This window comes from Echeneis naucrates, chromosome 4 (genome assembly GCF_900963305.1).
Source record: "Echeneis naucrates chromosome 4, fEcheNa1.1, whole genome shotgun sequence".
NCBI lineage: Eukaryota > Metazoa > Chordata > Actinopteri > Carangiformes > Echeneidae > Echeneis > Echeneis naucrates.
The window spans coordinates 22,571,452-22,597,169 of NC_042514.1; the positions used below are offsets into that span (position 1 = coordinate 22,571,452).

General features: G+C 40.5%; 2 protein-coding genes across 7 annotated transcripts in view; one reads left to right on the forward strand and one right to left on the reverse strand.

Moving 5' to 3' along the window:
• Positions 1-315: 315 nt before the first annotated feature.
• On the forward strand, positions 316-7,271 carry LOC115041807 (interferon regulatory factor 4-like). Its single transcript, XM_029499597.1, has 9 exons — positions 316-397; positions 642-838; positions 1,415-1,601; positions 1,789-1,862; positions 2,826-2,964; positions 3,056-3,157; positions 4,079-4,453; positions 5,442-5,554; positions 6,762-7,271. The coding sequence occupies exons 2-9, from the start codon at positions 644-646 to the stop codon at positions 6,921-6,923; spliced, it is 1,347 nt and encodes a 448-aa protein (XP_029355457.1). The 5' UTR covers positions 316-397; positions 642-643; the 3' UTR covers positions 6,924-7,271.
• Positions 7,272-11,914: 4,643 nt separating this feature from the next.
• The window catches only part of exoc2 (exocyst complex component 2), a 42,653-nt gene continuing 28,849 nt past the window's right edge, over positions 11,915-25,718 (reverse strand). For 4 of the 6 annotated variants that reach the window (XM_029500305.1, XM_029500307.1, XM_029500308.1 and 1 more), the window contains exons 12-28: positions 24,505-24,618; positions 24,083-24,207; positions 21,871-21,939; positions 21,610-21,767; positions 21,379-21,500; positions 19,960-20,021; positions 19,490-19,570; positions 19,144-19,203; positions 18,312-18,370; positions 18,152-18,221; positions 16,996-17,112; positions 15,331-15,472; positions 13,440-13,495; positions 13,238-13,360; positions 12,937-12,998; positions 12,544-12,603; positions 11,915-12,455 (exon numbers count right to left, since the gene is read on the reverse strand). In XM_029500305.1, the coding sequence (XP_029356165.1) occupies positions 12,362-12,455; positions 12,544-12,603; positions 12,937-12,998; positions 13,238-13,360; positions 13,440-13,495; positions 15,331-15,472; positions 16,996-17,112; positions 18,152-18,221; positions 18,312-18,370; positions 19,144-19,203; positions 19,490-19,570; positions 19,960-20,021; positions 21,379-21,500; positions 21,610-21,767; positions 21,871-21,939; positions 24,083-24,207; positions 24,505-24,618 (1,574 nt within the window). In that variant the 3' untranslated portion in view covers positions 11,915-12,361. The remainder of the gene's footprint in view (positions 12,456-12,543; positions 12,604-12,936; positions 12,999-13,237; positions 13,361-13,439; positions 13,496-15,330; positions 15,473-16,995; positions 17,113-18,151; positions 18,222-18,311; positions 18,371-19,143; positions 19,204-19,489; positions 19,571-19,959; positions 20,022-21,378; positions 21,501-21,609; positions 21,768-21,870; positions 21,940-24,082; positions 24,208-24,504; positions 24,619-25,718) is intronic. The other 2 variants (XM_029500310.1, XM_029500309.1) reach the window with 2 other exon arrangements.

The following is a 25,718-nucleotide window of genomic DNA, read 5'->3' on the forward strand; positions in this document are numbered from 1 at the left end:
ACCAGCAGGGTTTCCCCCACAGGCCGGGGTGTCTTCCTGGAGCCCGATCTCACTGAGCGAGCAAGCTGATAAGCTTCACAGGAGGGGGTGGGGGGGGGGGGGGGGGGGGGGGGAGAAAGGGAGAGAGAGAAACAGATAAACAGAGAATGAGACAATGTGTGAGACAGATAGACTGACAGACAGAAAGAAAGGAGGCAGACAGGCAGAGACACAATCAGGAAGACAGGCAGAGAGAGAAAGAGAGAGAGAGGAGCAGGTGCGTCCTCCTCAGCATCCCCAGCTCTGTCTCCGCCCCTCGGCTCTGTGTAGGCTGGAGGATTTAAGCGCGCCCCTGGTCATGATGAGGACTTTCAGAGACTGATTGAATTCTAAACTTGACGGGTTTCGAGTTTCACAGGTAAGACAGCTTTGATCCGCTTTCAGGGTGCAAAGCACGGTCCACTTTAGCCTGCGTGGGAGACTGTCAGGGGGGCGGGAGGTGTGTGTGTGTGTGTGTGTGTGTGGAGGGGGGGGCTAAGAGAGATTTACTGAACTTCATCATTGTCTGATAAACTTAGAACACGCACACAGACAGGCGCAGAGGGACTTGTCACGCGTTGCAGGATCTGACTGCGGTTTTCTGGGTGCGTGTGTCCGGACAGAGATGAACCCTGAGGCGGATTACGGCTCCGGGAGCAGCGGGAACGGGAAACTGCGCCAGTGGTTGATCGAACAAGTGGATTGTGGGAAATATCCTGGTCTGGTGTGGGAGAACGACGAGAAGAGCATCTTCAGGATCCCGTGGAAACACGCCGGGAAGCAGGACTACAACCGGGACGAGGATGCCGCGCTTTTCAAGGTAAAAGACCCGCCGACTTCATTCACAGAGAACACAACCTTACTTTCAGAATAAAGGTACTCTACAAACTAAAAGAAAATGAAACAGTGCCCAAGTTTTACAAAGATGAGAAAATTTTATTTAGATTTAGTAAACATCATTTACTTCGTATTTTAGTGGAGGATATCGATTTTGTGTACAAAATGTGGACTATAAATTTAGGCCACAACCAACAGAATGAATTTTATTCGATTAATCATTTGGTTTATTAAATGACAGAAAATTATTTGAAATCCCGGAAACGCCCCAAAACGTAAACACGACTTCTTTTAAATTATAGTCAATTGAAATAAATTCAGTTTTCTGTGAAATAAGAGCAGGACAAACAGGAAATATTCACGTGAGAGGGAGCAGTCTGCAAAATGTTGACAGTCCCTATTAAAAATGTGTAAATAACCTTCAAAGGATTAACCGAGCCATCGATTACTATATAATCAGAGAGCAGGTGATATGATACTCCGAGGAAAAAGCTGCAGACTCGGCTTTTGTTTTTTGTTTATTTATTTATTTGATGATTTGCCGTGGACTGTACTGTAGGCTTGGGCGCTCTTCAAGGGCAAGTTTCGGGAGGGCATAGACAAACCAGACCCGCCGACCTGGAAGACCCGGCTCCGCTGCGCCCTCAACAAGAGCAACGACTTTGAGGAGCTGGTGGACAGGAGCCAGTTGGACATCTCAGACCCGTACAAGGTCTACCGGATCATCCCCGAGGGCGCCAAGAAAAGTCAGTCTCCTCATCTCATACTTTCAAAATGCCTCAAAGTTCTGTATGACTCCTGCACGATTGATAGTTTGGTTTTTTCTTAGATGTACTGCTGTAAGGGTGGAAGCGTATGAGTGTGTGTGTGTGAGAGAGAGAGAGAGCAAAATAAGGGTAGTAACTCACTGACTGAGTTGTGTCTCCCATCCAGGACCCCGGCAGGAGGACAGTCCTCTGAGTCCAATGGGCTACCAGGTCCATTCCTATCCTCAACTACAACCTCAGGTTATTTCCATACACATGAAAATTAGAGAAGTTGATATGCAGCAGGGGAGGGGGTTGTGCATACGCGAATGAGGTTGGATTGAATCTAAAAGTTTTACTTCTCGTGCTGAAAGTTGGGAAACATCATTAAGAAAGAGAAAATATCCAACTATGCACTTTTTAAAAAGTATGCAGCATCACACTGTTAATTGCAGATTCTTACAACCTGCAATCACGAGAAAATCTGTTCCACAATTTAATTTATTTATACTTTGGTAAATATTTATTAATTTCATTTATTCATCTTCAATCGCTTCTTCATTTCCGGGCCGTGGGGGTCACTGGAGCCAATCCCATCTTACACTGGGTGAGGGTGGGGTACACCCTGGACAGGTCACCAGTCCATTGCAGTGCCAACACACAGAGACAGACAGAGACCAACAACCACTCACACTCACACTCAGACCTACAGACTTTACAGAATTTAGAGTCACCAATGAACCCAAACACTTCTTTGGACAGTGGGAGGAAACCTGAGAGCGCAGGGAGAACATGTAAACTTAACGGGCTCTTGGCCCGTGAACCGAACTTGCAAGCTTCTTGTTGTGAGGCAACAGTGCTAACCACTGTGCTGCCGTGCTGCCTAAATATTTATATAAAATTAAAATATGCGATGTAAAAGCTGCATTAAAACATTTCCTGCTTTCTCATGGAACAGAAAATAATTCTACTACATCTACTGTTGTCTTTCTGTATCACTTTTCCGGCTCATGGTATTAAATTCTCAGAGATAACACTGAGTTTAGCCACAACTACAATAAAAAAAAAAATGTCATTACATGAACTGATGGGGTCAGATTTAATCGTAATTTATATATCTGTATTTATACATCTATATACATTCATAACACTGGTATTGGACTCTCAGAGATGTTCAATTAATTCATCGTGCCTGTTGAACTGATGATTTGTGTCTGTGTGTAGATGTCACAATACATGGCCCCTGCAGATTGTGGCTGGAGAGATTACTGTCAGGAGCAGGCCTCTCTGACAGATCTGCCCTTCACCCAGTGCCCCTGTCCGCCCCGCAACCTGCCCTGGCAGAGCTCCCCCATGGAGAATGGTACGGCGCTCACTTCATCCAGCACACAAACATTTGCAGCCTTGGAAGTTTAAGAATTCCACACATACATTTTCTCCCCAATCTGTGACAGGGTACCAGCTCAGGGCCTCATTTTACTCATACGGTCCTGCTGACAGCCAGCCCCCACCTTTCACGCTGGACACCAGCTTCAGATCAGCAGAGGCTTTCACAGGTACAAAACAACGGTTTCAATTCACTACTTTTTTGAAGAATTATGAGGAGCAACATTGTGGGGACATTTACCTGAGGGTTACATATGCTATCAATATGGCTTTTGCACAAAGCCACAGATTGACAAAAAGCGGAAAAACGCTGAAACACAGCGTAAAAAAATTGTGAGCAATATGCAAGTTCAAAGTTCAATACAAAGTTGGGAACAATAGTCCTGTTTACAGCCTAATTCGAGACATCGAATTAGGCTGTAGACATCAGCCACTGTGACTCAAGGCATTTCACAATCGCTAAGGAAAACAAATGACTGAGACTATCGCTAAATGTTAAAGTGACACTGTTTGGCCTGAGGGGGGCTCTGTAATGAAAATATTGCTTGAATGCAAATATTACTTTTGATATGCACATCGAGCATTAGCAGTTAACCACTGATCGACTGCACGTTCCTTTCTGTGTAGAGTTTCCATGTTTTCCCCATGCTTGCTTGGGTTTCCTCTTGGTGCTCTGGGTGTATTTGTCCCACAGTCCAAATACAATGCATGTCTAGGTTGATTGGTGACTGTTAGTGGTTGTTTGTCTCTGTCTGTAGTCTGTGTGATGGACTGGCAACCTGTCCAGGGTGTACCCTGCCCTTGCTAGAGGCATTGGCTAGGATTGGCTCCAGCAAATCAAATTCATAACAAAATATTTTGCTCCATAAATCAAGTTTGCCATTTTTATAACTGAAAGAACTTTCAGTTATTTTCAGTAGACACCTTTGATTCAGGAACATATAGCACTTTTATATAGCAAGTTGAACGGTGTTAATGAAACTCCACTGTCAAACGAACATGTTCCACTCCACTGAGAAACATTTGGTGAAAAAATGAAAACATCAAAATGTAGAATGAACCATCTCTATGCTGTCCCCTTCTTCATCAAGATTTCCGCCTGCATGTGTCTGTATATGTCCGGGACAATCTTGTGAAGGAGGTCACCACTTCCAGTCCAGATGGTTGCCACATCACTCCATTCCCTCCAGAGAAGCACTACCTGCAGGCCGGAGGTCCTGATGTGGTCCTCCTGCCTGTGGACTGCCTATCCGGCCAGAGGAGGGCAGAGGAGTGTCCCCCAAGTCCCCCATCCACCCTGGAGAGGGGAGTGTACCTGTGGATGGGTGCAGACGGACTGTACGCCCGTAGGATGTGTCAGTGCAGAGTATACTGGCAGGGTGGATTGTCCCCATATGGAGACAAGCCCAACAAGCTGGAGAGAGAGGTCAACTGTAAACTCCTGCACACCCAGGACTTTATCACAGGTGAGAGGGCAACTAATGGTTCCTTTCAATTAAACTACTACCCATTTAAAAATGATCATCACCATCTCCAAAGTGTCCAGGGTAAAGTTTTCAAATAGTTTGTTTTGTCTGATCAGTGGTCCACGACCAACACTTAGTCATTTGCTCCAAACAGCTCTTCTCCAGGACACACTCACTATGTCAAAAAAAGGATCCAAAGCTTTGTAATGGGTAACACTGTTTATTTAAGCGGCTGGACAACAACATTGTCTACAAACCAGAATCTAAAACCCTCAAATGTAGATTTGAACCAGCCATATAATCGATTGAACAAATATAAAAGCAGATCAGTAAATTCAAAAATTGCAGCCTGTTCCTCTCATATATAAGTCACAAAACTAACAATCAGAGTCTCTGGTAAATAAATCCTTTGGGAAACCCAGTCATTTCTGAAAACCGATGGCCAGTCTAACCATGGCTAACAGTATGTTTTGGCTTTTTTAGTTAAACACACACACATATATATATGTATATATACATATATACATATATACATACATACAAACAAGGGTGATGGTGTAAAGAGTCACAGATTTGTGTTAGTCTCAGAAATTTGTTGGAGAAAAACTCCAGCTCCTTTACTGTAAGCCAGCTTTGACAACTGTCAGCTAAAAACAAAACCACAGAGGCGCAAAGCCCCGAAGTTGAGACCACTTCACAACCATGGCAGAAGAAAAAAGCTTTCTTATCTTGAGGATTGTCATGTGACTTCTACATAGCCACCTCATCTCCGCCCACTTGCACACAAAGACAGCCCCAGCTGTGTGAGTCTGATGACACCTAATTGTATTTGCATACATGGTATGACCTGTACTTTCCACTCAAATCACCCCAAATGTCACACCACTTCATGTGAAATTCTTCTGAAATCATTTGAATCTGCTGCTTTAGTTATGCTTTAGATATCAAAGCTAATAACGGTGTACTGTTTCTATTTCCTGACAATCAGAGATCCAAAGTTGTGGGCTCCACGGCCGACCACCGCCTCGTTTCCAGGTCCAGCTGAACTTTGGAGACGATTGTCTGGACCCACAGAGACAAAGATGCAACCTCACTGTCCAGGTGACGAAATGCTTCTTAAATAGCACTGCAGTTGAGAGTGGCGGGTGTTGTCAAATTGAGATTGCTGCTCATGAAATCTAAAGTAAATGGTTGGAAGTTGAAAAGAGAATAATGATATTTGTAAGCTAAAACCCAACCTTTGAAAGTCTGTGAGAACTTATTCATACTCACACTGTTTAAGCACCAGCCAGTGCCAGACCCTCAAATTGCTGCTTACATCTTTATTTATCTTCCTTTTGTGATGTAGAGTGGAAATGAAGCGTGGAAGTCAGCCTGCATGGTCAGACATATTTATCAGGGATACTATTTCTAACCATGACTCTGGCCCAGTAGCAACAAACCGCAAAATTGGAGTTCATCCAATTGTGCTCCAGAGTTACTCTCTAATGACCCAGTTTGTCTGACAGCTGGTTTCTGTTTGGGGTTTTTTAAATAAGCAGTCAGTAAGGTGCTCACACATTCGTCACCTTCACTGTTTTCAGTCAACACCAAGCAGCAGTAACACTTTATTTAGGCATTTGTTTTACTCTCTGTTCAAGGATTAGGATTAAAAAATAAATCAGATTAATCTGCAGTGAAAACAGAAACATTTCCCTTCCTAAAATGTTTTTGTTGCTTTGTCGATCTCATATAGTCGGAGGCCTTAGTCCTGTCTCAGGCTCTTATATTTTGGATTTCATTAGACCACATGATGTCACTTCTCATTCCAGGTCTATTGGCTTGAAAAAGCTTAAAAAAGTAGTTTTGGTGTTGAATCTTGGAAGTTCCCTTGACTTCATTTAATAATAAAAATGACCTTCTGCAATTGAAACAAGATTTTACCAAAACTTTTTTAACTTAAGGTAAATTTACTATCTTATCTCCCTTCAAGCACGTCTGTTATTGTGCATCAACTGAGCTAATTCCATCTAGGACATCTATGAGTTATAGTTGATAGGACTTGAAAAATGGAGTAAATAGACCTTTCAATTAAGATTTATTTGTTAAACCTGAATTCATAGTGACAAATAGTTGCTCTTAAAGACTTTCATTTGTTACCTTTGCCCTTTCAAATCCTATTTTTCACTTCACTCAACCCACACTTCGATCTTTAATCACTCTGAAATGATACTTTTGTCTCTTCAAGACGATTTGAGCTCATAAAAAACTAGAATCCACGGTACTGGTTTGACAGCTCTCTCTGACCTCTGACACCGCTATGTTGCAGGTGGAGCCACTGTTTGCCAGGCAGCTCATGTATTATGCACAGCAGGCGGGCAGCCACTATTATCGCAGCTACGAGCACCCGGGAGTCACGGATCACATAAACCCCCTGGAGGACTACCAAAGAGCCGTCACACACCACCACAGCAGCAGCCTGCAGGAGTGAATGCTGCAAATTCAAGAGACTGTTAAGAAAGACCAAACAATGAGCGTCCACGGGACTCTGAGACGAGAGGACATGAAATGTGGACAGTGATAATTAAGTATGGACATTGAATGACATCTGTTGTTTGCCCATTTGGGCTCTTAGTATGCTTGTTAGCGTGCATGTGTGTGTGTGTGTGTGTGTGTGTGTGTGTGCTTGTTCACAGCTAAAGACAGAGCTGCAAATTTTTCTCCAGCACTCATTTTTTTAATAATTTTTAGATTTACAATTGTATCAAAACTGACAGCTGATTGTACTATTAAAAAACTGTAATTAATTTTTTTGTGTTTTAAATAAACACACAGAAGAAGCCAATCAGCTCTGAGTCGACCCAGTTGCGTTCACCAGTAATCTTTTTCTTACTTTTATTCAACCAACAAGTATTTGACATATGACATAAACTTCTCCAAAAAGATAATAAGACAGTTTTCAAGAGGCATCGTTGTGGAAAAAAATTATTTAAGTCAAAATTTACAAGGCGTCTGATTAATTTCAGGCTTAAATGTAAATTCAGAGTTGGATGAAAAGATTGAATCTGCAGCCGCAACCAGCAGATGTTCAGTTTATCTTAGCTTAGCATAGATTGGAAAGAGGTAGTGTCTGAGAATAGTTTTTACACTTTGTTTAATCCAAACAGGACGTAATTTGTCAATCACCAAACTTTTAAAGAACTGGAAATAAGAGCTGTTTTCTGTCTGTATGCTAAGCTAACCTAACAGGTTGTAGACTACACCTTCATACTGAAACATGAGTGGGAGCAAATTAAGTGTGCCAAGCATGTTTTCTAACATGCAACACTGTTCCTTTAAGAAGAGAGGATTTACCACACTTTCAGTCATTTTTTTGCATTTTATTTGTCAATATTTTAGATTTTATCTGTTGCTAAGAGACACAATCACCAGCATTTTAGTAAATTATGAATGAAGTTTTTCTTTTAATGGGAGGAAATTTCAGGGAGATTACATTAGATACGCTTTTTCCGTGCATCAGTCCCATGATGCATTGCTGAATATAAGAAACATAATTCAAATCTCAGACAGAGGTGAAATGAATGTTTTTAGCTTTAAAAATGCATATTTAATCTCTGAAAAACAATACATGGGTGAAGGGTAAAAAAAACTCTCCAAAACAAACAAACTGACAACCACTGTTCATGAAGCATCAGTCCTATGTGTGCGTCTGAAGAGGAAGTGTGGTTCCCATGCAGGATGAAGTTGGTTGATCAATCACCTCATTATCACAAACAATGTGATGACATCATGAGGGGAGGAGAGAGCGAGAGAGAGAGAGGAAGAGGTTGGCCACGCTTTCCGTGCAGCTATGAGCAGAAAACCTTCCTGGCTTCTGCTCAGAGATTAGAGTCTCATTTCCACTTCCATGGAAAAAAACAATCACGAGAAACCCACAAATGTGTTTGTCAGTTTTACAAGAAGAGCAGAGAACATGTCATCGCGAGATAAGTGAGCTTGTGACAAACATACAACTTTGACTTCCAATGCCTGACATCAGCAGGTTTCAGAGTTCAGCATGCACAAATAACATGTAGTAAACATCAGAGCAGAAATTAGAGCTGCACTTTAATATATTCATTATTTTCAAATGTTGAGCATTCCACTGTACAATGGAAAGTCATGTAAGGGACCAAACCTTTTTTTTTTTTCTTTTTTTTTTTAGATTATGTAATTTTGACCAGTGGTTATTAAAAAAACTGGTGCCATTGATAAAACTTGATAAAACAAATGGCTTATTACTGTATAGTATAATATAATCTGTCCAAAATTTGATGCCATTATTCCAAAGGGGAATTCTCCCACTGCTGATAGTCCCCAACAAATGCACAATTTTTTGTTTGACTAACAGAAAAAAACTGTCACTACTTGTTTTAAGAAATTACATGTAATTAGGAACCTAGAAAGATTTACAACTTTAGTGAATTGAAGGTTAAGCCATGGGTTCCTTTAACTTGTCTTGGTTGTAGAATTTGTTAATTATTTCAAAATTATTGTTACATATTTTGGCACAATATTATCAAAACTCATAGTTTTGTTATATTTCAAAAAAGGAGAGATTGGAGTCCCATGAGCCTTTTCTTTGCAAAGAAAGGTAGAATACTTTCTGCTGTTATGAGGGCCCTCAACAAATGGGGGACTTATAACACTGAGATCTATAAATTAACAATTGGTAAGCGAAATTCAATTTTCAGGTGAGGTGTAGAAATGTCTGCATCTGTGAAGGGTGTGATGGACTGGCGTACCCCGGCCTCGCCTGGAATGCTGGCAGGGATTGGCTCCAGTAACCCCCGCAACTCAGAAATGGAAAAGCGGTAGAAGATGGATGGATGGATGGCCGGATGGGTGAATGACTTAACAATTGATAGCAAAATTGATGATTTTCACAAATCTTCAGTTTGCATAATTGATAAACAAATATCTTATTTCTATTTTCTTTATTATTCTTGATGTGAACAGATGCTGGAAAGAGAACATTTGATTCAGTCTCCCACTTTGTCTTTGACAGAAACACAATAACACTGTTGAATTTGTTGTCAGTTTCAGAGTACAAGGTCCAGAAATCAGTAAAACCAGTAGTGTTCGATGTGCAAGCGTGAGATGTGCGATTGCAGGTGTCCTATGGTTAGACCCCAAAGAGTCCCAAACCCCAAGAGTGGTCATCACACCACTATTACACATCAGTGGAAGCTGTGGTATTAAAAGATAATGAAAGTGTGGTAAACTTCAGTTTTACTGCTAATAAATCTGTACAGCACAAGCAATTGCTGCCAAAATAAATGTGTAAATGTGCCTGTATGTACTAAATAATGGCGGTTAAAGTCTTTGTCACTCAACCAAAGATTAGACAAGCAGCCCAGTGAAATACCAAAAGTTTCCTATGTAATTTTTTTTTTATGCGTTTCTGACTAATCGTGCTGTAATTTTTTAAATCCAGCTGCACATCGACATCCGTCAGAAACACAGCCAAGCTTACACGGTCAAATTTTCTCTGATGCTTAAAAGTTCTCCACCCTTTGAGTAACCACCCAGTTGTGGTGAAGAAAAATGAGATCAGTTATTGTTTGTTCCATTAAGGAGACAAGAGGACTAAACTTACATAGAATACTGATGAATTAAGGGTTAGCAGCAGCAAAAAAAAAAAAAAAAAACAACAAACCAAACCAAAAAAAAAATCTCCCCATTTCACCACTGTTACTGTAAACACAGAGGTGGCAGAAAACGGATAAGGTTTTTGGCTTTGAACTTATTTGTGAATGAACACGTGGGAGGACAGAGTGCTAAGTTTAGAACACAGATAATCAAAACAAGTCCTACCAGCTATGCATGACTTTCCCCTACATGTAGATGGGAAACCAAGACAGAAAAAAAAAATGTGCTCGCATGTGGACAAGAACAGATGGTTGTAGCCAAAAGACAACTGTTAGGGGACGTTGAGATTGAGCTTCTGTTACAAGACAACAGTACATCCATGCTGTCCTCAGATAACCCTTCGAACTTTCTCATGTGAGCTGTGGGCGTGCCATTGTCTGTCTCTTCTCCCTGATTGACGACATCTACAACAACCGTTTACTGTGTCAAATCCTACACCCACAACCATAATAACCATAATAACACTTCTTTTTTGGGTCACCGTCTTCATCTTGGATTCAAGTTTCTGTTAGCAGCCCTGAGTAACGGCTTGCAGTGTCCCCACCCTTCATACCCCCAGTCCTCACAAGGAGCTAGACGCTGACACGCCAAACAGCACGAGTGAAGCTGTGAGCTAGAGCTCCAGAGATGAATTGGTGAAGTCGCGGGTTTGAACAAAGGTTGGGGGGGGGGCATGGATTTGCAGACAAGCTCAGAGACTGGATGAGAAGATCTACAGATATTTTATGAAGTAGGACACATGAACTGAGTATACACTCAAACAGCTCTACAGAACTGAATATGTTCTATGCATTTATACCACCTCTGCAGAGTTCACACTGTCCCCTCAGGGACCTGACCTTTGTCCATATTTTTGCCACGTGGAGTTTTGCTCAAATGCAAATAATAAATAAGGGATAACAAGACATTTGAATAACATGTATTAATACAAAATTAAAAACTGCAGTTATTTTAGAGATGCTAATTCAAAGGTAAAATTGTTGACTTTTAGACAGAGCAATAAAACAATGAGTATAGTCCATGACACAGTGATCATTTGTTTTTAAATCTTTTTTTTTTTTATCTTTCATAATATAGACTAGTAAACAAAAAAGTCTGGAACAAAAGCACCAGTTTAACTGTCACTTGAAAGAGACAGAAGAGCCAAAATTAGTATGGTTACTTCAGAAAAGGACACATTTTGTTTTTGTTTTTTGGAAGATGAATGAAAAATGTGACTTCAGTTAAATATGGTGGGAATTATCTGCCGTGATGACTTCATAGTACCATCAGACCAATCAATCCATTCTGTTTTGTGTAGAGCCAAATTATAAATTGCTAATTATAGATAGAAACTCAGCAGTTCCCACAATAAGCAGCTTTTGGTGACAGTTGGGAGGAAAAACTCCCTTTTTTCCCCCAGATACCTCCTACCAGAACTAGACTCAGGGTGGGCAGTGCTTTATCTTGTGGGATTTTAAACCACCAGTGTAATACCCAAAAGTGCAATGATACTAAGGATAATAAAATCATAGCATGACAAACATACAGATACTGAGGAATGTGCATGGAGGAAAACTGCCATTCGTACATTAAAACGTCTAAGGTAATGAAATGAATTAAAGCAGCAGTTTAAAGTAACTTCACACATCCATGAGCCAAATAAAAAATAAAATAATGAAAAGTTTAAACCCCTATGTTTCCATGATGACTAAATGACAATGGACTGAAGTGACAACTAGTCTGTTGATGACTATGTAATGTGGCCAAAAGCTCAGAAAGAAGAAGCCAAAACAGCTTATAAAGTAGGTTGCAAAATTTTATTTGGACACTGAAATGGCATAGTACCAAGCATCAAACAAAATTTTCAGCACATTGTCAGGATATTAGTCAGGACAATTCAGTCTGAGCACAGACATTGGAGACTTCACACCCCACTGTTAACACACACTGCCACAATGAACAAGTTAGCCACTTACAAAGTGCCTGTTAGACTCACAAATGACCGCACTTCATTAGCATAACCAACGTGACAGGGACTGTCCTGCACAGTAACAATGAAATCAAGTCATTTAGTGTCTTCAGGATTAGGTGAAAACGCATTTATCATCTTATCTAGTGAAGCAGAAATTGAAAGTGACACCAAAAAGTGATGAGCAAACAAAGAGATAACAGAAACAATACCGCTAAAGTTCATTAGATGTTTCCACATACATGTGAAGTAAAGAGGGTGCAGTGCAGTGGTAGAGTGGACTGAGTTCATCTCTTAACTGGCCGGATGGAGGAGGGCTGGAAGCAGGCGAGCTGCAACTGCATGCTGCTCTTAAATTTGTTCAGCAGTTCTTCCAGTAATCTGGCAGAAAAGTTCAAATCATACATGAATCCTGATGGCAAACACCAAAGAGCTTTTTATTACCAACAAGTACTACTGTAAGACTTACTTTTTATCTGCTCCACTGTGTAGCTGAGGCAGGGCTTCCAAAGCCAGTTTGAAGCTGGTGCTGTAGAACAGATGCTCAGTTACAACTTTACTTGGAAAGGAAATTTTATTGGCATTAAAAATCAGAAATAAAGTTTAGAAAGTGAATCCAGACATGCATACTGACCATACACACACACACACACATACATGTAGGCTCAGTGGTGCATGCACACAGCAGAACCAGATTACTTTCACTTCCTTTCCATAACCCGGCAAGAACCATAAATAGGGATTGTAGTGAGGGATGTGTGATTGCCAAGATTTATGTCTATGACATTTGCAACCATAAATCACTGGACACACATGCACAAGTTCCTGTCGGTGCCACTGTGCATGTCTGTGCTGTACTTACTTGCTTTCAGAATTCAGGTGTGTGCATATGGCGTCTCTCAGAGCACAGAGTTCAAGACGAGCCTGTGAATGATGCAGGGTGACGAGGGGGATGGGGGGATTGAGGTTAAACAGAAAAAAAAAAGAAGAAAAAAGTCAACATCAAATGAGGCCCTGTGAACTGTCAACACACTTATGGCATTATAAGATATCTATGGTAAATCCCCAACAAGTCTGGGAGGGGTTCAACTTATGAGTCAAGGGGTCTTACTATGAGTGGCAAAATGCTCAAAAATCATGTGTGGGAACATGCCAGCATGTACCTGCAGGGCTCCATTTCTGTTGAAGGAGGAGACGCATTGCATGAGACGACACATCTCGTCTGCAACTATCTCAACAATCTTGGATAAAACTCGAACTACCAGGTCCTTTGAGACTGTGAAGACCTGAGGCAGAAACAGTTGATGATGAAGAGATTTGGCATTAAACGAGTGTTGTGTGGAGAAAGTGGTGGGCTGTGCATACCTCAGCGTGCACTGTGATGATGCTAACCAAAGCTTCCTTTAGGTAGTTCCTCACACCTGAGGGAGGAAAAAAACAAGTGAGATGGTTGATGCACTGGAAACACCAAGCAATTACACCTGAGCCTCAGAATATGGAGTTATGCATTTGAAGGGAAACATTATGCGAGAACTCAGAACACACAGTGTGTTATATGAACATATATACTGTGGGGTGAATAAAATGTGAAATGGGGCAGGTGAGCTGAAATGGTAAACAACAGGCATAGTGGTTTTAAAACTGCTGGTTCTTCTTTGAATCTACGGATAAATTTGGTTTGGGGTGCAAAGATTCATCACATTTGACATCCAGAAAACACCACGTCTAAAGAGATATAAATGAATACATGCATAAATAAATAAGTAAAGCAGTGCTACTCTGCAGTACTGCTTCAGCTGATTGTTCTGTTCTTTATAACATTTGGTTTTGCACTTTGGGACAACGAGCGTTGGTCCAGGCAGCGCGGCGGCATAGTGGTTAGTGTTGTTGCCCCACAATAAGAAGGTCCCAGCTTTGGTTCATGCGTGTTCTCCCCGTGCCTGTGTGGGTTTCTTCTGGTCTCCTCCTTCCATCCAAACACATCATGTTTGGGTTAATAGGTGACTCTAAATTGTCCGTAGGTCTGCGTGTGAGTGGTTGTTGGTCTCTGTCTGTCTCTGTGTGTTGGCCCCATGATGGATTGATGACGAATCCAGAGTATATCCTGCCCTCACCCAGAGTGAGCTGGAATTGGCTCCAGCACCCCCCATGACCCAGAAATGGATAGGCGGCTGAAGATGAATGAATGAATGAATGAATGAACGAATATTGGTCCAAGTGGAAGAAGATGAACTTGATTTGGAGAATTTCTCTTCTTTTGAAGACAGATTTCCAAACTAAGATGGCAGAATTAAGGATACTAATTAAATCTATGATTAATAGTGTTGTGATTGTAGTGTGACTTCAGACGCATTTCATATTGGATATTGTAGACATTTTACATCCATAAAACAGATATATTAAAGAAAATATGATTTAGTAACTGTCATTAAACATGGTTGTAATTAGCAGCAGAAGCTACTTTAAGGGTAATGACAGAGAGGAAGCAAGGCAGGCAGGTTCAGATGTGTGCTGTGAGTAGGAAAAGAGACTATGTACCAGTTAATATTCTGCCTTTGAGTTTAAAATCTAACATTCAAGAAACTCTCGACAGTGAAACAACAGACTGAAACTGTATTTCTAATTCTTCACAGCACCCACGCATTAACATGAGTCCAAAACCAAAACTGCAGCAGGTATCATATCCTAGAACTGTGGTTTAGTGTCCAAAATGTTCCTCTTTCACACCAAGATTCAAGCACGGCCCAACTTTCGATCAATACGGCCCATTGTGGCAGCTGCCCATCGGAGCACTCGTGCACACTCTTGACATGTTGCTTCACATCCTGTGCTAAGGTAAACCACATATACGCATTTAAGTTTCACCTGGGTTTGGAGTGCATCTGGTGAACGAGTCAAACACAACTTTTTGTGCATACACGCTGCTTCTGCACACCTACAGCAACACACAAAGGCCATGAGACGTCTACCGAGACCAAAATAATGATCTCAGCAGTGTTTACAGTAAGCCATCAGAGAGACGTACTTTACATATGACAAATGTCAAAAACAAAACCGGATCACATGTGGTGATCTCATCCTACAGGAATGTGGGGGATCATTTGTGATATTATCAGGGTCAATTTGTGGCTGTTGTGTGTGATTCAACTGGATGGTGTTGTCTCAGCTTGACTTGATAGGTTTCTCATCATCATCACAGAAGGGAACTGACGGACCTTTTCACACACAAACTTGTCACAGAGGCATGTGCAGTTACCTGTGGGTGTTTGACAGTCTCTCCAGTCAAAGTATCCAGCATAGATGCCAGGTTCCAGAGAGCCAGCGATAGGATCGGCTCTTTTCTCAATGTAGGCTTCAAACAGTTTTTTGTCCAGCTCCCGCACAGTGTCCACGCTCACCTGGCAGGTCAAAGGCAAACCACATCAGTAGTATTTCATCTCTTCCCATTCTACATCTAAGCAATAAATTCATTCACCAACAGAGACGCATAATCTGTGTATATACACAAAATATATACTAGACTTATGTAGCAGTTTTTTTATGCAACACAGTTTTGTTTGTGTTTTTGCATCTCGCTGTATATACTTTTATACACCTTCCCTACCTTTTGATGGCAAAGCACCTACAGGTTTCTTCTCTTTGTTTCGTTGTTTGTTTGTCGTTATATATTTGTATCGTAAAACCTGACAACTGAGATCAGAGTCAACTCCTTATTAGTTTGACTAGCTCAATCACAGTATCATGTCAGAAATAAGAATAATTTCCCACTCGAACTCAGGTCGTTGTCAGCATATCAGGGTGAATTCACTTTGATTCAGACTGAAATATCAATCAGTTTACATTTCGTTTACATTTCGTGCTGATAAACACAGTACCCAAAGGATAATTAGCAAATGCTAGCACCCCGAACTGAAGTCCGATTAGAAGCCTTATTTCTCTGAGCATGTCAGCGTGCTAGCATTAGCTTTTACTTCATGGCCTCAAAGGACTACTGACAGACCACACTCCCCAGCTTCCTGTTCGTAATTTCTTTCAAAATTTTCCAGTGTGATATTCTCAAGATGCTTGGGTTGAGGGAAAAAATTAAAAAAACGAACTTGTGGTTGTCTGCTGCTGATAATCGGTCCAGTTCGCTCCCGAGTTGTGGCCACAAATGAGTTTTGTGGAGTCCAAGTGAATATTTGGTCTGAATTTGATTAAATTCTCTGCAGTTGTGACTGAAATGATGGAATGGATGGTTTAACAGACATGATGACTGACTTTTTTCTTAGTGAGGACATTAAAGGGTTAATAGCAAGATGATATATATATATATATATATATATATATACTTCTATATTCAGCTTTAATCTTTAATTGGACAGCTGTTATTGGCAAGCAATTATTACTTTTTAGTTCAGTACTTTAAAATGCACTCTGGTACCGTTGTATGGTAGGTACAGTGTAGGGGAATTTTTCATTTTCATGTTTGCTGCTGCATTAATATTATGTGGAGTCAATTCTTTGCAAACTACTGCCTGCAACTCTCTTGCTAAATATCAAATACATCTCATGATTTCTCATTGGTGGTTTTCACATATTTTTACTGGGAATCCAATTGAACCAAACTTTTTCTCTTTGTGATTCAGCCATTAGTCATTGTGTGCAGTGAGTGTGTGTCAATACGTGTAAAGAAGAGAGCTGACATGTACTGGCTTTTCAAGACAATGACCTTTACTTTTCTTTAAGACAACAGTCATATCTCTGCTCTGAAGAGAATGGGGGACATTCAGCAACTCTGAATAGCTTTGCTGTTAATGACAGTGAATTTCTCAACAGCAGTATGAGACAGAGCTGAGACCTGTTTCCTTAAACTGAACAGCTCACAGTTGTTTAATAGCACAGCTGTGAAGAAAAAGCTAAAAAGCTGTGCGTCACTGACCCGTGTGATCTTCTCTGTCCCTGTGAAGCCGTGTTTTTCAAAGTGATCGGCGAGGTTCAGGAAAGTGCATCTCTCCAGGTACTGGCAGTTACTGAGGATGATCAGCAGACGCTGCTCCTACACACAGACAAGTTTAAACTTTAATACTTTATAGCTTTGCAGCATTTTCTGACCATGAAACTTTTTTACTTAGTTACTTTTTAAATGTCATTACTTTTTAAATAAAACTACCCAAGTATCCAAATGTGTCTTTACTTTCACAGACACACTGACCACAGACAGCTCCTCTCACTGTGCTGCAGGTTGGAGTGGTTAAGGGGATCTTTCATGTCCACAACAATAAGACCGTTTAACAAATGAATCAGTCACTCATGATCACACATCACCTCTGTCAAAACAAGGCTTTACTATGAAATGGGAAATTTTAACTGAAATTTTAATTGTATTTATGCAGTTTTTGATTTTACATTAATATTTTAATACAACTTTATTATATCTGTGGAAGTGTGGTGGCTGTTTTTATGAGCTGCTGGATAGTTGAACTTCCCTTTGAGGATGGATCAAGTTTCTATCAATCTATCTGTCTGTCTGTCTTATGTTACAACTGGCAGCAATTTTCATATAAATATCATCACTACAGCTTTACATGTTTTTATATCACTGGTAGTCAGTACAATCTTCTTTTCGTACTGTTTTAGCTTCTATGTGGTGGTCCACAGGTTTTTACATCACAATGTAAAAAATGTTCTATCATGAGTGAGACCACTCAGGTCACCTGTATTGAGTTGAGTTTGTTTGCTTCAGCCCTGCATCTTATATTTGGGCCTGGGGAAACCCCATCTGCACCTTGCTCCATTTTCCTTTACCAGAAGCACTGCACGCCCTTCTCTTCCTCCTCCTCCCCGTCCTCCTCCTCCCCTTCGCTCCGCTTAACCCCCTTCACTAACATCTAAAACATGTTACAGGAAATGAGGACGTATCTGCTTCTTGTCCACAACCAGGAAACAGCCTGATAACATTTCGTGGTTTGAATGAGTGAGACATGTTTTTGTAGTTGTGTAAAAGACAGAGCCCACGCATTGGTGACGTTGGCAATCGCCAGATGCATATTTTCAGGTGTATTAACAGTTTAAAGGAAACAATAAATCATGCTTACAGATGTGGGACTCAAGCCCTCTTGAGCACTGGTAAACCGATCCAAGGACGACAAGTCCACTGCAATGCTGCTGTACACACAGGAGAGATTTCAATGTGACTTGAACATAAACACAAACACACTTCAATTGAAAAATGAAAAATGTCAAACTAAAACTTACTGAGACTTGTCAGTGTCATCTGTCTTCGTGCTCAGCTGCTCCAAGCAGTTGATGAAGACCTGAGGTGAACACATAATGTCCCGCATGTTGTGAAAACACAAGAGAAGCAGTCATATCTCAATGTTCATGATGAGCTAGTTCAGATCTTAGACAAACTGTTGCCACACATGTCCATGTTGCTAATGGCAGAAACTGTCATGCTGGGCTATTGGCAAGTTCATATCATGTAACTGTTTGTAGAAATAAAATAACTAATGTAAAATCCTGTGCCAGGCTGAAGGGTAAAAAGACTAAAATAATAGACCTGTAAACCTATAGACATGAGAGGAGGAGAGTGTAAAGCTGCTGCAATGGGACAACAGAGAGATATAAACTCTGAGACAACCCGCCCATAGTTCACCTGGTAGAAACCATTAAGAAGACCATGAGGGCTCAGTCTGAAAAATTGAAGCTTGAGTCCAATCAGCAACCCTTTGCTGAATGTAATTTTCTCTCTATCTACAAGACTTTGCAGTCACTCTCTCTTGAAATATAAATATTTGAGTAAAGGCAACAAATGTTAAAAAAAATAACATCCTGATTGTGTAAATATAATTACAGCAGGTGCTTGACTATGAATTCTATATCAGTCTTTGGGCTTCAGTGCTCCAAACCAGTCATTGGTGGACTATTACTATTTAGATTTTAATGGTAATGTGACAATCTGTAATGTCACATATGGGACACAGGAGGGTGAAAATTAGTCGGTTGGACGGTGACTGGACTACAAGACTTCAGTTTTAAAATTGAGCTGAGGCAAGTTGTCAGTTGAGCATTGTCTCAGAGATCTCACCTTCATGATGCTCACACTGAGCTCTGCAGCCTGATCCTGGACCTGGTCTAACTGCAACACCTGAAGAGATCATAGGAGGACACAATGTCGTGTAAAACAAAATGACTGTCCAAATAATTTATGTGCTCAACTTAAGTTTGAGCTTTGTGTTTTTATTGTTATGACGTGTCAATGCTATGTTACTTTAGTTGAAAGTGACTAGTATCATGATTGCTGGTAAATGAGCAGCTACAGTGCAGTAATTGTAGATATATTTTAAACACAATGGGAAAAGGACAAGCATGCAATCTATAATTTATGAAACACTTATGTATATAGATACTGTGTTTGCAGGCAACTCTCTTACATTTATTTCCCCGGCTTTAATTTCCAGAGGTTCTTTGAGAGACTGCAACATCTGGACGATGCACTGTTCAAATTGTGAGGGCTGCAAAAGAGACCAACTTAAGGCACACATGCATATATAGACATACAAATTACATTAGCACAGATAACAAACATGACTAGCAGGCCATACAACCTATGTGTCTCACCTCACAGTGACAGCATCCTGAATACAAATATAAAGGATTAAAAGAAACAGTGCTGTGTTCCCTGTTCTGCATAAAACATAAGTATCCAGCAAATGTTAATGACAGTCGGTTTTAATTCTGTTCTTGATAAAGAGACAAGAAAAGGAAAAATGCTTACACGTCTACGCTAACAGCTGAAGGGTCATAAATTATGACCAAGACTGATTTAGGGAAAACAAAAATAAGATGCTTCTTTGCAATTTTTAATGATGAATCTGATTCCTGCTTAATGCCACATCCTTACCAGGCTGGTGATCCCCTCGTTATCTACGACCCAATCCTCCTTCTCAGCAAGCCTCTTAACATCTGTGTGTCAAAAAAAAACAAAAAAAAAAACAAAACAAACCCTCAAATATTATATACCATTGAAAATGTGATTACTTGAGAAGTCAAAAACAAACAAACAAACAAAAAAAACAAACCTATCCCTATATGCTGCGTGATTACTTTCATGTAGGGTGACCACAAAAGAACATTGAAAAACCACAACTTAAAATAATATCAGACTCTTTCTAGACCACATTTGTATGAGAGTTGTAAGGAAAAAGTTCTGAGAAAAACCAGTCACTTTTCTCCAAATGACCAGTCCTAACCACAAATGAAACCCAGCCCGCCTAGTTTTAGTCTCGTTACTCTTTCTGTCTATATAACTACCTTGGGAGTTATATGAGGTTAAGGTGGCAATTAATGACAACTACCATCAAATTCTTAATGTAAAAACAGATATGTTAATTGTCCCCTTGATTTTGTACAAGGTAATGACAAAGGCCATTTTTATACTCAAGATATTTCTCAATAAATACCTTAATCTCTTAGTATCACTAATCGCAGCAAGAGGAAAAATTATACTGAGTCCTGAAATAAATTAAAAAGATTAAAAAGATTTAAAAATTACTTCTAGTAAAAGAAAACTAAACTAAAACTTGAATCACTTATTTCCACTCTATATGATGAGTGTAAAATGCAGTATGTACTTTTGCAGTTGTCATAAAAAAAATTCTGCACTTTGCGATTCTTAACTTACAGGAAATGATACACCTCATGCACCAACGGACACCAATCAAACTGTGTTCACAGTATGACAGTACTTGATACCTGTGCTATTGTTCTACAAGACATTCCTATTGCTTTTTCAGTTCCATCCACAATTAGGTTCTTTGCAGCTTTGTTCAGATAAAAACTGGCTGCAATGCTCAACATTGTCACAAACAACGCTTTCTTTATGTGCATATCAAATATTTTTTTAGCCTAAATAAGTACGAACACCTGTGCATTTTAACATATTAGCCTGAACACATTTACTGGTCCCAACGCGTATTTACATATTAACTGGTATGTATTACAATCCTTGAGAACAGCTCTCAATTTTTAATTTTACAAATTAAAAAAACTGGTGCTAATACATAGTGAAAATGTACATCCATGTGGATACTATCTCTTTACTGTCTTCACTGACAGCTTTGAAAGAATGAAAGATTATTATCATATATATGTATTTCGAGAACTTGGTGTATAGTCGTCACATTATGTGCATTTTTCCCTTTAATCAAACACAACAAAGAAAATCTTTGGACATAATATCTCTGTTTAAGATGATATTTAAAAAATGTTGAACTAATTATACTTTTTTAAAGTTATTTCAACAATTGAAAAGCAAAAATACCTTCTGTAGTGTACAGCAGAGTCACCATGAGACAGTGAACTCTCAACTCCAGCAGCAGATCCTGGATCACCTGCAGCAAATCGTTGGGAATCTCCATGGCAGACAGAGCCTCATGACAACCCCTGGGGTGGGAAACAACAACAACAGCTCATGATGCTGTGTAGCAATCACAAAGAATCATGAGCACAATCACTAAGACACAAAAACATATTAAAGAGTCCAAGCGAGAACCTGACGGTGTGTATGATTTGTGTCAGCCAAGCTCCAGTTAGCTCGGTCTTGTTCTCCCAGCCTCCGTAAAGATTTAGCTCTCCCTGTGGCAGGGTGGCGGGGAGGACAGCTCCACGAATAAGCTTCACCAGCTGGTTGGTGAGCTCTTCAATCATTTTCTATAAAGACAAGCACGCATAAAACCACATAGCATTTAACAACAGCAGTGAATCCAAATCTCTAAGTGGCATTTTTTTATTGCAAAGAAGTAAAGCCTCATACTTTAAAGTCATTCTGTCTCTGTCTGGCATTCTTCTTGGATTTTTCCACCTGGCCTGATTTCTCTCCTGTCTGTTGAGGGGAAAAAGAAACACTGTTTGAGCTCATGTGCAACCCAGAGATCAGTTAGAGTGCAAAATCTCCAAGATCATAATTAGATCTGAGATTTTTTCTTTATATTGGGACTGTGTGGAGTTTCATCATTTCAACTTTGATATATAAACCTACAGACATTAAACACTCCATAAATAACCAGTATTTATTATCATAGTTTTGACTTCTTTGTGTGTCTGTGTCGGACTGTCATACAAAAAAAAAAAAAAAAAAAAAATCAGCTTTACTGTGTATTCTTATTTTGATGTTTAGTTTGCATGCCTCCAATACATCAGTCGAATTCCCAGAAGATGATTTGATTAGGATTATTTGGAGTAATCGAGCTATATTACTGTATCGCCCCCAAAAAAAATTTTAAATAAAAAATTATCGCATGGTTCTGTGATGCAGAGCGTCAAGAGTCAAAAGGGTCCCCAATTACTGTGAAAGCTTTTTTTGGCCTCTCACCTGTTATCATTGACTGTTATAATTTTTCTTAATTGTTTTTTACAGGGACTAGTTTTTCAGTGAAAACCAATCTCAGTCTGTTCGATATACAGTGGGTACAGAGTATTCAGATCCCTTTAAATTTTTCACTCTTTGTTACATTGCAACCATTTGCTAAAATCATTGAAATCGATTTTTTCCTTATTAATGTAACACCCCATTTTGACAGAAAAACACAGAAATGTAGAAATTTGCTGTGACACTTGTATATTTATCTCAGGTGCTGTCCATTCCTTCTGATCGTCCTTGAGATGGTTCTTCACCTCCATTAGAGTCCAGCTGTGGTTAATTAAATTGATTGGACTTGATTAGGAAAGAAGTTCAGAAACAGAACTGTGGAAAGGCACAGATCTGGCCAAGGTTACAAAAGACTTTATGCTGCACTTCAGGTTCCTAAGGCTCAGTTTGTCTGGCCAAACTGAGCGATTGGGGGAGAAGAGCTTTGATGAGAGAGGTAAAGAACAACCCAAAGATCATTGTAGCTGAGCTCCACAGATGCAATGGGGAGATGGGAGAAAGTTCTAGAACGTTAAAGATCACTGCAGCCCTCCACCAGATGGGGCTTTATGGCAGAGTGGCTCGATGGAAGCCTCACCTCAGTGCAAGACACATGAAAGCACACATAGTTTGGCAAAAAACACATGACCTTTTTGGCCTTAATCCTAAATGGTATATGTGGAGAAAACCAGGCACTGCTCATCACCTGCCCAAAACAATCCCAACAGTGAAGCATGGCAGTGACAGCATCATACTGTGGGGGTGTTTTTCAGCTGCAGGGAAAGGACAACTGGTTGCAACTGAAGGAAAGATGAATGTGGCCAAGTCCACATATATCCTGGACCAAAACCTTTTCCAGAGTGCTCAGGACCTCAGACTGGGCCAAAGGTTCACCTTCCAATAAGACAATGACCCTAAGCATACAGCTAAAATAATGAATGAGTGGCTTCAGAACAATGACCTGAAAATGGCTGTCAACCAACGTTCACCATCCCAGCTGACAGAACTGGAGAGGATCTGCAAGGTGGAGTGTCATGGGGTCCCCAAGTCCAGGTGTGGAAAAACTTAATGCATCCTTCCAAAGAAGACTCATGGCTGTATTATCTCAAAAGGGTGCTTCTACTCAATACAGAGTAAAGAGTCTGAAAACTTGTGGCAATGTGATATTTCATTTTATTTTGTTCTTTAGTAAGTTTGCAAAAATGTCTATATTTCTGTATTTTTCTGTCAAAACGGGGTGCTGTGTGTATATTAATGAGGAGGGGGGGGGAAGAAAAAGGGTTAGAAAATGGCTGCAACGTAATAAAGATTTAAGGGGTTGAGAATACCACTGTACAAAGCAGTTCTTCTCAAATAGTGGGGCGCACCCCCCTGGGGGGAAATATTTTCTTCTTCCTACAGGGGGGCGTAACAGAAAATAATTGAGAAGCACTGGTATAAAGTAATGGACATTGTTTCTAGAAGGATATGTTGCCAATCTTATCAAGAACTTTTGAACATTCTGGGAACCACAATTGAAAGTGTTTACTTCCACTGTGGAAAGTGAGAAAACTCATATATGTGAAAGATGTTTTTCTTCCCCCCCCCCCCCCCCCCCTTGGACACCCAGATTATTTACCTCACTAAAAAGACTTCCGTTAACATAAGAGATCCAAAGCTTCCAGAAGTTTGGCAGCTGACCGATCACCACATCGGACAACTTCTCCACAAACTGCACCTGCTGTGGGGTTTCAAAGCGCCAGGCTGGAACAAAGACAAATACAATTACACAATATCCACGCTGTGTTACACATTGCTAAACTGTATAAGACATTGGGTTTCCTGGCACAGCGGCTTCCAATTATTTGTTTTCTGTTCATGTGGTTACTGCCTGATGTCAGGACAGTGACTGCAATTTCCCTACACTGTTATTTCGTAGTTCCCCTAAACACCGTACATACACAAATAAATAAATGTACACTTAAGAGCCTCACTCAGACAGGGAAGCCCCTCCTGAGCCCTAAATGAGTGGGTGATTTTGTGAAGTCATGTGGTGCTCACTGCTGGGTCGCGGTGTTCGTAGGCTGCCCCCTCTCTTCAAAGATGCAGTGTGGCCGAGCCTGCCGAGGGCCAAGGGACGGGTATCCCCCTCCAGGTCAAGCGCCCCAACACCTACTGTCAGACATAATGAAATGGAGAAGGGAGGAGAGCAAAAATTAAGAAATTAGCTTGGTGCATACCATATCAAAAAATTAAATAAGCTTATTCCACATTCCTCAATAAGCTTAGCAAGCTTCCACAACAAACATTCTTCCCTGGACCCTCTTGGCCTTTCTTTGTTTGTGTTCTGATTCATCTCTGCACTGGCTGACAGCTGAGAGAAAGTCTTGTTGTTTCCAGGTTGAGGAAACAGAGCTGTGGGCTTTGCTCCTGTCGGGGTGAAGTGGGTTTACATCAGTCACACTGGGATCAGTTACATCTGCTCCCCTAGATGGCAACAGGGAGCCATGCTGATAAAGAGAAAGCACTCCTGCAACCACACACTTCTATCTCGGCTAGAGAGATAACTTCAGTGCAATGAATCTGTGAGATGACTTAAAGAGACCAGAAAAATGGGAGTGAACGCTAACAAACCAGAGTGAAAGTGAAACGCAGAAGTGCTGAGAGATTCTAACTTACTACAATGAAAATGAAACAGGTTTGTGTAACACTGCACTTACACCCACTTTCAATGTATTTTAATGGAGGAAGACTGATCGCCACATTTCCAAAACACTTGTCAGACAGACACAGATAAAAGTCTACTGGTGAGTCACAGACTGAATGTTGTGTTTAAGCAAGTACTGAGAAATCCCCAGCAGAGACGGCATGGCACATGCTGAAGCCATCCAGTCCAACAAATGTAAGGAAATTCTGACTTGAGTCAGATTATCCGTTAACAGCCAAAGCTTTTTTACATTGTACAGGCACACACAGCCCATATGGAGCTGAGCGGTCTATGTCTGTGATGTTGCTAACCCTTCTTCTTTTTCTGTTTAAACAAGAATGAGGACTGCTGTTGATCCAGGTGTCGGCTGAACCCCTGGAGTCCTAAGAGTGCACAAATCCATCTGTGTGTCATGGTGGAAGTGTAAATGAGCATGTATATGGGGTGTCTTGTGTGTTCAGCCTATTCATTAGGTGACTATGATGTTTTCTTCGTGAAGGTTTTTAGTTTAAAATGTGGGAACCTTTGTGCTTATTGAGGACACTGAGACAATGTGTGCCATCTCTAC

Excerpts from the sequence above, each read along its gene's own strand:
- LOC115041807 (XM_029499597.1), top strand. The coding sequence starts at position 644 with ATGAACCCTGAGGCGGATTACGGCTCCGGGAGCAGCGGGAACGGGAAA. Across the intron at positions 2,965-3,055 it reads GAGCTCCCCCATGGAGAATG|GGTACCAGCTCAGGGCCTCA; the intron begins GTACGGCGCTCA and ends AATCTGTGACAG. Across the intron at positions 4,454-5,441 it reads CACCCAGGACTTTATCACAG|AGATCCAAAGTTGTGGGCTC; the intron begins GTGAGAGGGCAA and ends CCTGACAATCAG.